General features: G+C 48.7%; 2 protein-coding genes across 2 annotated transcripts in view; both read right to left on the reverse strand.

The window, feature by feature from the left end:
• Positions 1-1,964: 1,964 nt before the first annotated feature.
• On the reverse strand, positions 1,965-5,652 carry Mtfp1 (mitochondrial fission process 1). The gene is made up of 4 exons (XM_004645531.2): positions 5,466-5,652; positions 4,672-4,799; positions 4,088-4,320; positions 1,965-2,548 (listed from the first exon to the last, which is right to left on the reverse strand). The coding sequence occupies exons 1-4, from the start codon at positions 5,530-5,532 to the stop codon at positions 2,476-2,478; spliced, it is 501 nt and encodes a 166-aa protein (XP_004645588.1). The 5' UTR covers positions 5,533-5,652; the 3' UTR covers positions 1,965-2,475.
• Positions 5,653-8,747: 3,095 nt separating this feature from the next.
• The window catches only part of Sec14l2 (SEC14 like lipid binding 2), a 23,001-nt gene continuing 19,348 nt past the window's right edge, over positions 8,748-12,400 (reverse strand). The window contains exon 12 of the mRNA XM_004645532.3: positions 8,748-8,903. Within this exon, the coding sequence (XP_004645589.1) occupies positions 8,773-8,903 (131 nt within the window). The 3' untranslated portion in view covers positions 8,748-8,772. The remainder of the gene's footprint in view (positions 8,904-12,400) is intronic.

Consider the following 12,400-nt stretch of genomic DNA (forward strand, 5'->3'; position numbering starts at 1 on the left):
AAACAAAAAAGGGGATACAGATGAATGTCCATTTTGTATCTGTGTATTCAAAATGGTTAGGATAGATATATAGTTACATTCTCTTAATGAATAGAGGAATTTGTTCTAATAGTTTTTGTAAATAGGATATCATGTCCGCATCTTGTACAGCAAATAACCATTAGGAAGAATGTATGCAATATGTTAATTATTGAAACCATCCTACCAATTTGGTTTGAAACTGTCTCATTGCTATTTGTTTCTCAATAAAATTATGGGGAAAAAAAAGTCTCCCCTGAGGGGCTGTGGAGACAGCTTGGCAGTCTAAGTGCCTGCCTGTCAAGCACAGGGACCCAAGTTTGACCTCCAGTACCGCATGACATGCTGGCCATGCACAGAGCCAGCCACTGAAATCAGCTGTAGTGGCTCACACCATAATCCCAACCTTGGGGAGGCTGAGACAGGAGGATCACTACAAGTCTGAGCTGCATAGCAAGACCCTATATCAAATAAATAAATAAATAATAAAAACAGATCAATGAATCAAAAAAAAATTTTTTTAAGTATCCCCTGAGTAAGAGGACCCTGCTGCACTGTCTGCTGGGAATCACACATCACAGTGTGCCACTGGCATTGTGTTTCAGCTTCGCCCAGGTGCTTTTCAAAGACCATGTCAGGAGCAATTACACCAGGAGCATCAACAGGTCAGATTCCCCTGACCGAGGAAGCCAACAGTTAAGCAGTTACCAGGACCCCACTGCCCTGGCTCTCCTGCTGCTGCAGGAAGTTGGTAGTTGGAGCACCAGCCCTCTTTTCTGCATCTAAATTCTAAGGATCAGAGAAGCCAAGTGACCTGGAAGAGACCTCAAAGCATAGTCACATGAAAGACTCAGGCTTGGTCTGCTTGTCCTTCCCCCAAAGCAACCAGCTAAAGAGACGAAGTGGCTTTTGGCCATGACCCCTACCTGGCTGGAGCCTGCCCTCTGGATTTCTTCCCACTTATTTGGCTGCTGCCCAGCACTCAGTGCTTGGGCTGAAGGCCTCCTCTCCTCCCCAACTGATCCCATTCATTCTTACAGCTTCTGTCCCCAGCATTCTGCCACATCTCCCCCACCCATCTCTTCAGGCCTGGATGGTGGGAGGAACCACCAGCTTGTCCCTTGCTCTGGTTTGAGTGTGTCCCCCAAATTCCATGTGTTGAAACTTAACTCCTCCATGCTACAGTATTGGGAGGTGGGACCAAGTGGGAGATGTCTGGGTCTCAGAGGCAGAGCCCTTGTGAATGAGTGGATGAATGAATGAATGAATCCCTTTCTCGTGAGAATGCAACACCCCTTTCTGGTCTCTGCACACAACCAACTCTACTTTCTGTGGTGAGCCAAAGAGGCATGAGGCCCTTACCTAAAGCTGTGAAGATGCTGGTGCCAAATGAACCTTTATTCCTAACAAATTATTGAGTCTCAAGTCTTTTATGATAGCCACAGAAAAGACTAAGACAACCCTTTCCAAGGTTTGTTTTCTGGCCAACCACTTCTTAAATAATCCAGCACAGGGGCTGGGGAGATGGCTCAGTAGAATAAACACCTGCCTGGCAAACGCAAGGACCCGAGTTCAATCCCTGGTTCCGCCAAAGGGAAAAAAAAGTCCAGCACAAGAGTCTAGACCTTTTACCATAGCCCATAGGCCCTTGGTGATCTGGGTGACACCCCACTGCCCCTTTCATGACACCCTTCTCACCTCAACACCCAAACCTTTATTTCAGCCCTTGTGTACATTTTGTTTCCTTGGTTCTAGTGTTTCTCTTGACTGGACCTGGTGATACACTGGTCCCTCCTTGAGGGAAACTCCCTTGCTTTTCCCTACCTATTCTTGCAGGTCCAGGAAGCAATCCCCTGACTACAGCCCACTCGTCCCACAGTCTGCCTCCTCCAGGTGAAGTTCTGCCTCTACCGCCAGTCTGTTTCTCCCCCACAGAAAAGAAGAACTCAACTTCTTAAGAATTTATTGGCCTAGCCAGCACCTGGCTCAGGACTGTCCTGCCTTTCAGCTAGGCCCCAGCAGCCCCTGCGCCAGGGATAGGATGGCTGGAGAATCTGTCCTGAGGTTCCTGGCTACTGCACTCCTATGTTTCTCCCTGAGTATCTGCTGTCATCCAGCCACGTTGCCATGAAGTGGCTCTCTGAGCAGCAGGGCATCCTGGTACCCAGCTTGTCAAATTATCTTGGGCCTATTCCTTGCTTTTTCTGGGACCCAGTCTGCTTATCCTCCATGGGAGGATTAACTTTGTCATCAAAAGACAGAGCCAGACCACCAAGGTCCACTCTGCTCAGTACAATAGATTCCATGGGAGTTGATGGGGTCAGGTCCTGCTACAGTCACTGCTCCTTGAGATCTTTATCTGTAAGCTTCTGTCCAGCTTAAATATAGGCAGGATCCAGGGCCAGGGACTCCAGGAAACCAGGCATCCACACTCCCTGGACCACAGCCCAGGCTGAGTCAGGAGGAGCTGGGCTTCCCCACCGAGGGGTAGAGCTTGCGCAGGCTGGAGTCCAGGAGGAAGTCCACGGACCTGTAAAGAGGGTACCAGTGGTGAGCAGGTAGCCTAGGGGTGCTAATGAGGGATTAAAAGCCAGAAGACCAGGGCTGTGGGAGAGCTCTTGGCCACAGGCTCCTCCCACTTTGGGCTATTTAGGAAAGCCACTTTCACATCTCCAGAATAACAGCCATCTTTCTTTTCTTTTTTTTTTTTTTTTTTTCATCTTTCTTTTCTTTATCTGGTAGAAGACAGCAAGGCAAAAAGAGGGCAAAGGACTTATTCTAGGCCTCAGGAGAAGTTACATTATCTCAGAGAGAGCCTCCACCTACTACTCTACATTGGTCTAGCTGGATCAACACCCCTCTCTAGTTCTAAGAGCAGACACATGCCTCAAGCCTGGTCAATCAGAAAAGGAAAAATGGCCCACAGCTGGGCATCCAGTCTGGATGAACCAATGTCATCTTTCCTTGGGCTTTTTGCTATCACTATTAAAAAGCTCCTAGGGGCTGGAGAGATGGCTCAGTGGTCTAAAGCACCTACTTGAAACAAGCTTGGCAAAGCACAGGGACCGCGGTTCGATCCCCAGCACCACATGCCAGCCAGACCCGCCCCCTGGTGGGCTGAGCTGGCCACACACACAATAAATAAATGTAATAAATAAAAATAAATAAATATTTTTTAAAAAAAAAAAAAGCTCCTGATAGGACTGGTAAACTGGTGGGATGGAAGCTGGGAGCTGCTGAGGGCCATCCCTACTCCAAGGGGAAAGTGAGTGAAGCAACGAGTGAGTTAGGATGTACAGAAGGGGAGCATGATGCGGAGACCCAGATTCCCAGTGACATCATTTGGATAGCTAGATTTAAGCATGCCTGAAAATGATCCCACGCTAGCCTTTAATTTATTTATTTGGTATAGGGGCCAGGCTGGCACAGCATGCATTACTGGGATCAAACCCACCACCCTAGCCTTTATTCCTTTCATTTACCCATTAAGTTTGAGCTGGGCTCCTGTCACCAATACCTCCTGGAAACCCCATACACTCAACTGTTCTTGCCTGCTTCTGGTTGTTTCACAACACTAGACTTTCTGGAAATTCACTTGTCCTCTGTCCCATTCCCTCAAGGCACCCCTCCTCCTTTATTGCCAAAGTACCTGACCGATTACATGACAAGGTCACAGACTATCCTTTCTATCTTAGGAGACCTGAGTGCCAGTCCTGCCCCTGCTGCCACCACCACCCAGTATCTTCACACCTTCCAGTGATGTCCTCATGCCTCTTAGGCTTACCATAGAAAGTGGAGTTGGGGACACCCAGGGGCCAGAAAACATGAGAAAGGCATTCAATCATTCATTCATTGGTTCATTCATTTGCTCATTCATTCATTCACAAGGGCTCTGCCTCTGAAACCCAGATAACCTCCCACTAGGCCCCACCTCCCAACACTGTGGCATGGAGTTAAGTTCTAACACATGAGGGACACACTCACAGCCAAGGACAATCCTGTGCCTCAAACCTCATTCAGCCTAGCTTCTTGGAGAGTAGGTGACCCCTGAAGCAAAAAGCATACCCACCTGTCGATGGGGTGGATGATGACGGGAATGGCCAGAAGCCCAAGTGCGGTGGTGGTCCACTTGCGAACAGCCAGAGGCCAGCGGGTGGCAGTGCCCAGGACATAGAGAGAGGTGGCACATATACGGTTGATGGTGAAGCCTGGGATAGCCACAGAGGCTAGAGCCTGCCACACAAAGGTATCCACTACAGCTATGGTCATCCTGGTGCTGCGACTGGCTTCGGGGCTTGGCACCTGGTGGGCACAGACACTTAATCTAGTGGAGGAAGAGGCAGAAAACCTTGCAGACAAAATGATAAAACTGGACCAGAGAGGGGGAAGTGGCCAGTGGGGAGGGAACATGTGGGTGGAAGGAACTGCCCTAGTTTTGGGTTTTGGATGGTACCACAGGGACATATAGACCACCACCTTCAGGAAAGGGTGGGGGCATGGAGATGCAGTAACCCGAACTGGAGTATGGAGTCCATTGGGCGAGGGGGTGGGGATGTGACTATCCCATAGGGACTTTGGCACACATAAGGCTGCACACTGAGCCACACCCAAAGGGCACTGAGGTGGGGGTTGGGAAGGTAAACTAACACTCACCTCTCCTGCCTTCTTGCCTTTGTCAATGGCATCAGCCAGCACATAAGAGCTGGACACACCGTAGCTCAGCCACACCACAGCGGCTGGGACCAGGGAGCGGAATGCCTCCCCCACCTCATTGGCATAGCCTGGAGAGAGGAGACATTTAATTCTCTATGGTTTTTCCACAAGCCAGGGCGCTAGAGAAAGATGGTTCTAATTGTACACTGCCGCACAGCATCTGAGTGACCTCAACCAAGTGACCTTACCTTTCTGAGCCTGCACTTCCTGGCTGTGAACTACCTGGAGGGAGGTAGTGGGAGGGCTGAGCACGCAGTCACCACCATCAAGGCTCCCCAGCTGTGCTTCCCAGCCTGGGTTCTGGGCGACTGAACTGGGGGACCAGGCAGCCAGAGACCGATTAGGGGCCTCCCCACTGCCCAGACACCCCCGAGTGCCAGGCCTTTCTGTGCCTTATCTCGCCCCACCTTACTACCACCACAGGGTGAGGAAGGCCGTCCTGTTCAGCGATGTCTGTAGAGGAGGAAACAGCCTCACATAGCACCAGTGAGTGCAGGTGAACCCATCCTTGGAGAACTGGCCAGCGGAGAACCCAGACAGAGCTGAGCCCACAAAAGTTGTGCGACCTTGGCCAAGTCCCTAGCCTTCTCTTAGCCCAGCTAGCCTCTGGCCAGAGAAGAAAGAGAACCAAGACCATCCCTCACCTCCTCCAGCACAGGCATCTGGAGACGACGACTCCCCCGTCCTCCCCCATCCTCCCCCACGGGTCTCCGCGCCAGTCACTCTGCGCTCACCCAGGTATCGCACCCACGTGTCCCGGTAGAGGTCGCGCTCTGCGCCACGCGACTGCGGTTCTGACATGACGCTCCCGCCGCGGCCGGGCCACTGCAGCTGGCAACTGCTTCTGCTACTGCCTTCACCTTCACTAGCACTAAGGTCCGCCCGCCCGCCCGGGACTGGACCTGCCGCAGGGCTAAGTCTGAAGGACAGCGGGGGCAATCTCCGCCGGAAGGGAGCGTCTGCAAATTGCCCGCGCACCCAAGCCCCTCTCCCAGCAGGCTCTGTTTTTTTTCTTTTTTTTCTCCCCCCCCCCCCCCCCCCCGGGCTGACTGTAATTTTGGGAGCAAAAGACGCCAGTATTCTAATTGGAGGTTGCAACACTTCATGGCTAAGTGACCTCAAGCCAAAATCTGCTTATTTTTCTGCACCTCACTTGGGTCATGGGTAAAATGGGGGCAAAGAGGCCTTTAGTGTCCACTCCCTGGGGTAGTGGCAAAGACTAATTATAAGTCATTATTTACTGAGCTTCCTATGGACTCTAGAAGGCTTAATTCCTTAAACCTTCCCACCATCGTGGGACCATTTTACAGAAAAGGAACTAGAGGCACAGAGGTGAGTCCCTTGCTCAAGGTCATACAACATTCACGTGCTCAGCTCTCTGGAAGTTTTGGCTGACCAGTGTGCCCATCTAAGTGGTGATGCTGGGATTTGAATCTTACCACTAGCTCTTAAGGCCAACTCAGTAAATGAAGGTGGAAGAGTACGATGTTGAGTGCCCTAGAGAGCTGGGTGTCTGGACTCTGGAGTCCCTGCTCAACAGGTGACACATTTGTCTCCTAAGCACTCCATCTAACTGAATGGGCAAGATCTCTGAATGGAGCTTCTTGGGAACAGGACATTGAATTATGAATGAATGAATGAATGAATGAATGAATGAATGAATGAATGAATGAACAATGGGTGAAAAGACTCCTGTGAAATGAGCAGAACACAGGGGCACTGGGGTTAGTAGAAGGACCAGCAATGAGAGAACTTTGCTACAATTCGGTGAACCCTTTGGGACAATAATGAGAGGACAGTGTGGTCCCTGGAGACAGGCAGTCTTTGGGTGTTTTTTGTTTTTTTGTTTTTTCGTTTTTGGGTTTTTTTTGGTGGAACCGGGGATTGAACTCAGGCCCTTGCGCTTGCCACGGAAGTGTTTATTCCACTGAGCCATCTCTCTGGCCCGAGTCTTGGGTTTGAATCCTAGTTGCATCACTTATTAGCTGTTAGTCTTCCTAAATCCATTTCTAGGTCTGTAAAAGCCCAGAGAATAATCAATCTTTACTGAGCCCTGACTTGTAACCAGGCTCTCTTGTGTCTTGGATTTATTGTGCCCTTAATTTTGCAACAAAGAAGATGAGCAGGAATTTTGTGTGGTACTTGGTAGAAATTCTTTAAGAATTAGCTTTTATCATCATTAGAGACGAGGAAAATAAATACCAACTCTTTTATTGAAGCCACTGTTTTCAGCCATAAGTGCCTGTGTGCCGGTAAGGTCTTGGGCTGTCTGGGTCAGCGGTAATCTCGCGGGGACTGGGCTCAGTGGGGGAGGCAGAGAAGGGAACTGTCCCCAGCCCCTGAAAGTGGCAGTGACGGTGCGGAATTAGAAGACGGTCCCTAACACCACGTGACTGCCGCTCCTTAGCCTTCCTCCTACTTCGGGCCCACCGCAGCTGCAGTGACTCACACGTGCTGTTGCACTCGAACCAGTAGGCGGGTTTTGACAAGCTCAGTGGGGCGGGGCCTCCGCCCTCTCCATGAAGGCGGTCAGGAGGAAGTTTCACGCCCTGAACAAAGATGGCGGATGACGGCCCGACAGGAACGCAAGTTGATAATTGGGCCTCTCGGGAAAACTCACGCGAGAAGAGAGCAGCAGAGAGCTGCGCATGCGTTTCTTTGACGGTAAGCTATCACCCGCCCCCACCCTACCCCCAGCAGGAGTTTGGGACTTACATAAAGGGATAAGGAACATTGAATTCCGCTCCTTGTGCACTGGAGGTTGCTTTATTCGTTGGTTAATTTTGCTAACAGAGCATTGTAAACCAAAGCCAGGACTTCCAAGTGATCTGGCTTCGGCCGCCTGTGTGGCCTTTGCTCCCTGTAGTCCGCGCTAGCTCCAGCCCTGCGCTCCCTCTGCTTAAAAGCTCTCCAGGACTGGCCTGGGCTTGGAGCTGCTTGCCGAGTTGAAGGAACCCGAGAGCTGCCGGGTTAAGGGTTGCGACCGTCCCGGACCCCTAGCTCTTCAAGATGCTTCCGGGATCTTTGGCCGCCTTAGCGGTCACCAGCACCGCCTGGCCACTTAACGCTCACAGGCACTAGGAACCTACGGCGCCTGCTTACACGCCTCCCACAAAGATGGGCTGCCAGGGCCTTGTGCAGGTCACGCAGGAAGCCAGTTGGCGGGCACCGCTTGAGTCTGAGTGCTAATGCCTCGATCCCATTCGTCATTTTTATCTAGGTTGCTCACAAGGAAGGTTACTTAGAGGCTAGTGGCACTGAAGAGGGGGTGAGAGGTAGGACTCATTTCCATCCCCAACCTCCTACCTCCTAGGCCCTTCCATGAACCGAGGGCCCCAGAGATAACTACCCTTGTACTTTTTGTTGTTTGATGGGGGGGGGGTGTTGTACAGGAGCAGTGGCTAGGTAACATTCCCCCGGAAGCCCTGATTCTTTAACAATCATTAGTAATTAAAAGAGCCCAGGAGCTGCTGAAGTTCTCAAGGTGAGAGAAAAAGGCATGCCTGGCTACCTTCCAGCGGGAAGATCTGTGTGGACTTGGGTCCCTCCTGAGACTTGGTAACAGCTACAAGACACCAGCAGCCTGGATGATTTAAAAAAAGGGAAGAGCTTCCAGTCCCCACCTTAACTCTTAGCAACCAGCTACGGGATTACTATCTGAACTTCCATGTTCCTTTGGGAGCTGGTTTCTCTTCTGCATTGGGCTTCCCTGAAGTGTTAGGTCCCAATCGCTCCCCCTTTTCTAATTTCTTCCCTGCTGTTGCCCAGTGGCATCCCTCTCCCTGTCTTGGCTGACACTGGAAAGGTAAAGTTGACAAGGTTTTCAGGACAGATAGATCCCATCACAATGACCAGCCCTTAAAGACTCCCTGGTAATTTGAGAAGCAAGGAGTCTCCCTCTTCCTAACCCTGATGCAAAAGCTCCCAGATCCGACCAGAAGTCTTCTTTCCAGCCCAGTTTCTTTGGGCTGCCGGCCTGTGGAAAATGACTGCTACAGGGAAACCAACATTGAAGGGCCAGATCCGCTGGAGAAGAAGGCATTATTTTGAGGTTTCTGCCCCCAGCTGATTCATCTTCTCTTCTGAGGCTTTGTCTGGAAGCAGGACCTCCACAGTGAAACTGACCTTCTTGGCATGAATGAAGCTGTAGGTGTTATCAAACCGCAGGACATCTACAGGGAGGCAGAAGACCAGACATTCAGGTGGCTCTGACAGAGCACACAAACATAGCAATTTTTATTGGCTGAACAAGGCAGCAGGGAAGTAAGCCCATGAAGCTTGGCCAGGGCTTGGCGCTGACACTATGGAGCTGAAACCATATCCAGTTCTTGGCCTTCTAAAATTTAATCTAGCTGCAATGACAAGATGTTCAAGTGAAAATCATATGAGACAGAATATGTGATGTGCCAGGTAACTGCCAGAGGCAGTAATATCTGTAACAGTTTAGAAGAATAGGATTCCTTGGACCAAAATTGTGGCTTTTCACACAAGTAGTGCCTGAGGGTCAGTGAGATAGCTCAGTGGTCTAAAGCACCTGTTTAGGCAAGCTTAGGCAGGCCCAAGGGACTTCAGTTCGATCCCCAACACCACATGCCAGGCCAGCATGGCCCAGAAAATAAAAATAAAAAACAAGTAGCACTTGAACTGGCCTATGGAAAAGGGGAATGGAATCACAGCAGCAGCAGCAGCAGTAGTTATAATAATAGTAATTACAGTAATAGCTATTTAATGTGTTGCAGCACTGGTTTGGTAATCTATATATAATCTCATTCTTGCTCACAACTCGAGTTTGGCATTAGTTTCAGTTTATATATGATAAAAATAAAGTCTCTTTTGTCACTTAGTGAGAAAATGATGAAGCTAGACTTTTCTCTGTTGTGCATTCCTGCCCTTTTTCTTGACTGACTTGGGCCTGGGGAAGCCCAGCCTTGTTCAGGTGCTGAGAAAAGGTAAAATGTGCAAACTCTGTGAACGAGGAATTTATTCCAGTAAAGATAAGGGGATAGGAGTGGTCATTGCAGACCTGCTTCTAATAATGAAAGGCCAGGAAAACCCAATGTATCAAAGGGGAGTTGCTTAAACAACTTATGCTGTAATCCTTATATAGAACACTATGCTGATTTTCACATCTATAATCCTAGCATTCTGAGAGGCTGTCAAGAGGACTGCAAGTTTGAGGCCAGCTTGGGCAGTTTGGCTAAGTTAGTGAGAACTTGTCTCAAAAAAAAAAAAACTGGGGCTGTAGTTCAATGTGAAGACCTTAGTTGAGTCTCCAGTACTATAAAAATTAAATAAAAAATAATTTTTTAAAAATTTTAACGGAGGGGCTGGTGAGATGGCTCAGTGGTCTAAAGCACCTACTTAGAACAAGCTTAGCAAAACACGTGGACCGTGGTTCAATCCCCCAGCACCACATGCCAGCCAGCACCGCCCCCTGGTGGGCTGAGCTGGACACACACACAAAAATAAAATAAATAAATTAAAAAAAAAAAAAAAATTTTAACGGAGCCAGGCATGGTGGCATGTGCCTATAATCCCAGCACTCAGGAAGCTGAGGCAGGAGGATCGTTGTGAGTTCAAGACCAGCTTGGCCTCAAAGAGAGCTAAAGGCCAGCCTGAATTGCATGAGTTTAGACCCTGTCTCAAATAGACAAGAGTTTAGCTCCAGGTCTAGGGGTGTGGGGAAGGTTGACCTACAACAGTTCTTAAATCCGGAAAAGTAAGTTCCAGAATAGTTTGTAGGTAGTTTGTAACATTTTTGTTACTATGCTGAGAGCTGCAGAAAGCTAGGAAATTGATCAAGTATGTATAGATGGGACAAAGCAAACAAAGTACCTCACTCCTGAGACAAACATCCTGTCTGGTTAAGTTTGGCTATTAGTCGCTAGGCAACCTTGTGTCATACTTTACAAACTTTGCAAAAGTATAAATAAAGGATCATTTTGTTGCGCATTGAGTTAGTCTTGCCCATCAGGCAGACTAGTGACCACCTAGCCCAGCTTTTGTCTTCTTGTCTCTCATTCCTGTGGCCAAGCCTCCCTCGGTAAAGCCATTTGCAGTAAGACGAATGGATCCCTACATTATGATATATGTGAAATACATGTTTTTGGCTTTACTACTTGTCTATTTACACTTACACGTTCTCTTTGATAATGACAATGCCTTAGAGAGAAAGTTTTCCTCAAATTCTGTGATGCGCTTGACAGTTTTAGACTTCCTTCCAGCACACACTGAGTGACACACACCATTCCTCTAAATGTATCTGTGTGTGTATGTGCCCTGTTTACTAGGGAAGTGTGACACTTCCCAAGCGATGGAAGGTATTTAGTAGGATAGCAGACAAGAGCTGTTAGCAGTCGTTTCCTCCAAGAGGAGGAAATACGAAATGGGCCTGCAGCTGGCAGAGAGAACTTCCCAGCCTTGGCAGTGGAACAGACTTGCTTTTCATCTACCCCTGTTTCTCTGAAAAGCTGTTCCATTTCAGTAAAACACCACTTCAAGAGAACTAGGCATGAAGACAAAAATGCTGGCTCTGTCCTTTCCCTATGCTGGTCCCCTCTACTTTTCCCAGCAAGAAAAAACACAAAAAAAACCCACCTGTGTATGTAACTTAAAACTTTACCTTTCCCCTTTCCTGACTCTGGAAAAAATGCACAACTGAGACCAATGGTACATACACCACACTCTAGGATCAGTCACCTGTTTTCTCTATTCCAGAGGCCCTAAAGGGCCAGTAGTCTTTCTGCAAAGAGTGAAGCTTTCTCTATTTGTCTAGACAACAGTACCTTGGCAACCAGAGGTTGCACACTTCAGAGCCATGCTGAAGGACTAGGCCATCGGTCTCTTTAGATTGAGGTGGCTTTGCCTAATAAGATATTCTGCCATCAGAAACAAAGAAAGGACTCATCAGAGGCTCAGGCCCCATGAAAATGGAGTCACTGCAACTGTAGAGTCTGTATGGTTCTTATTTTGTTTTTGAGACAGGGTCTCACCTGTAGTTCAGGCTGGCCTTGAACTCATGATGTAGCTCTGACTGGCCTCAAACTTGTGGTGATCCTCCTGCCTCACCCTCCCAAGTGCTGGGATTACAGACATGTGCTCCCTTGCACACTTTAGATGGTTCATTTTTAATTAAGGCTCATGGATCCCTCAGATTTTCCAGGTTAGGTTAGAGGTCCTCAGCTTTTATTAGGTAACTGCCTTGAGAATCTGACAAGACATACAATTTCAGGCACTCAGGATTGTCAGAGTCCCTCTGGGGCAGCGATTTCCAGTTGGAAAAGTACTATTCTGAAGGCAAGCGGAACAGTAAGTAAAAGCTTGTCCTCTCATTGATGTGATGAACAAGTCAATATTCTAGAGCTATGTGTGGTGGCATGTACCTATAACTGCAACACTCTGGGAGGCTGAGGCAGGAGGATCGCAAGTTAAAGCCCAGCCTAGACAACTTAATGGCTTAATGAGAACCTGTCTCAAAAAAAAAGGGCTGGAGAGATGGCTCAGTGGTCTAAAGTACAGGGACTGCGGTTCGATCCCCCAGCACCACATGCCAGCCAGCCCCACCCCCTGGTGGGCTGAGCTGGCCACACACACACACAATAAATAAATGTAATAAATAAAAATAAATAATTAAAAAAAAAATCTCAAGGCAAAGTGCTGCAGGCAACTG

This window comes from Octodon degus, unplaced genomic scaffold, assembly GCF_000260255.1.
Source record: "Octodon degus isolate 3935 unplaced genomic scaffold, OctDeg1.0 scaffold00230, whole genome shotgun sequence".
Taxonomy (NCBI): Eukaryota; Metazoa; Chordata; class Mammalia; order Rodentia; family Octodontidae; genus Octodon; species Octodon degus.

Excerpts from the sequence above, each read along its gene's own strand:
- Mtfp1 (XM_004645531.2), bottom strand. The coding sequence starts at position 5,532 with ATGTCAGAACCGCAGTCGCGTGGCGCAGAGCGCGACCTCTACCGGGAC. Across the intron at positions 4,800-5,465 it reads CACGTGGGTGCGATACCTGG|GCTATGCCAATGAGGTGGGG; the intron begins GTGAGCGCAGAG and ends TCCTCTCTCCAG. Across the intron at positions 4,321-4,671 it reads AAGGCAAGAAGGCAGGAGAG|GTGCCAAGCCCCGAAGCCAG; the intron begins GTGAGTGTTAGT and ends TGTGCCCACCAG.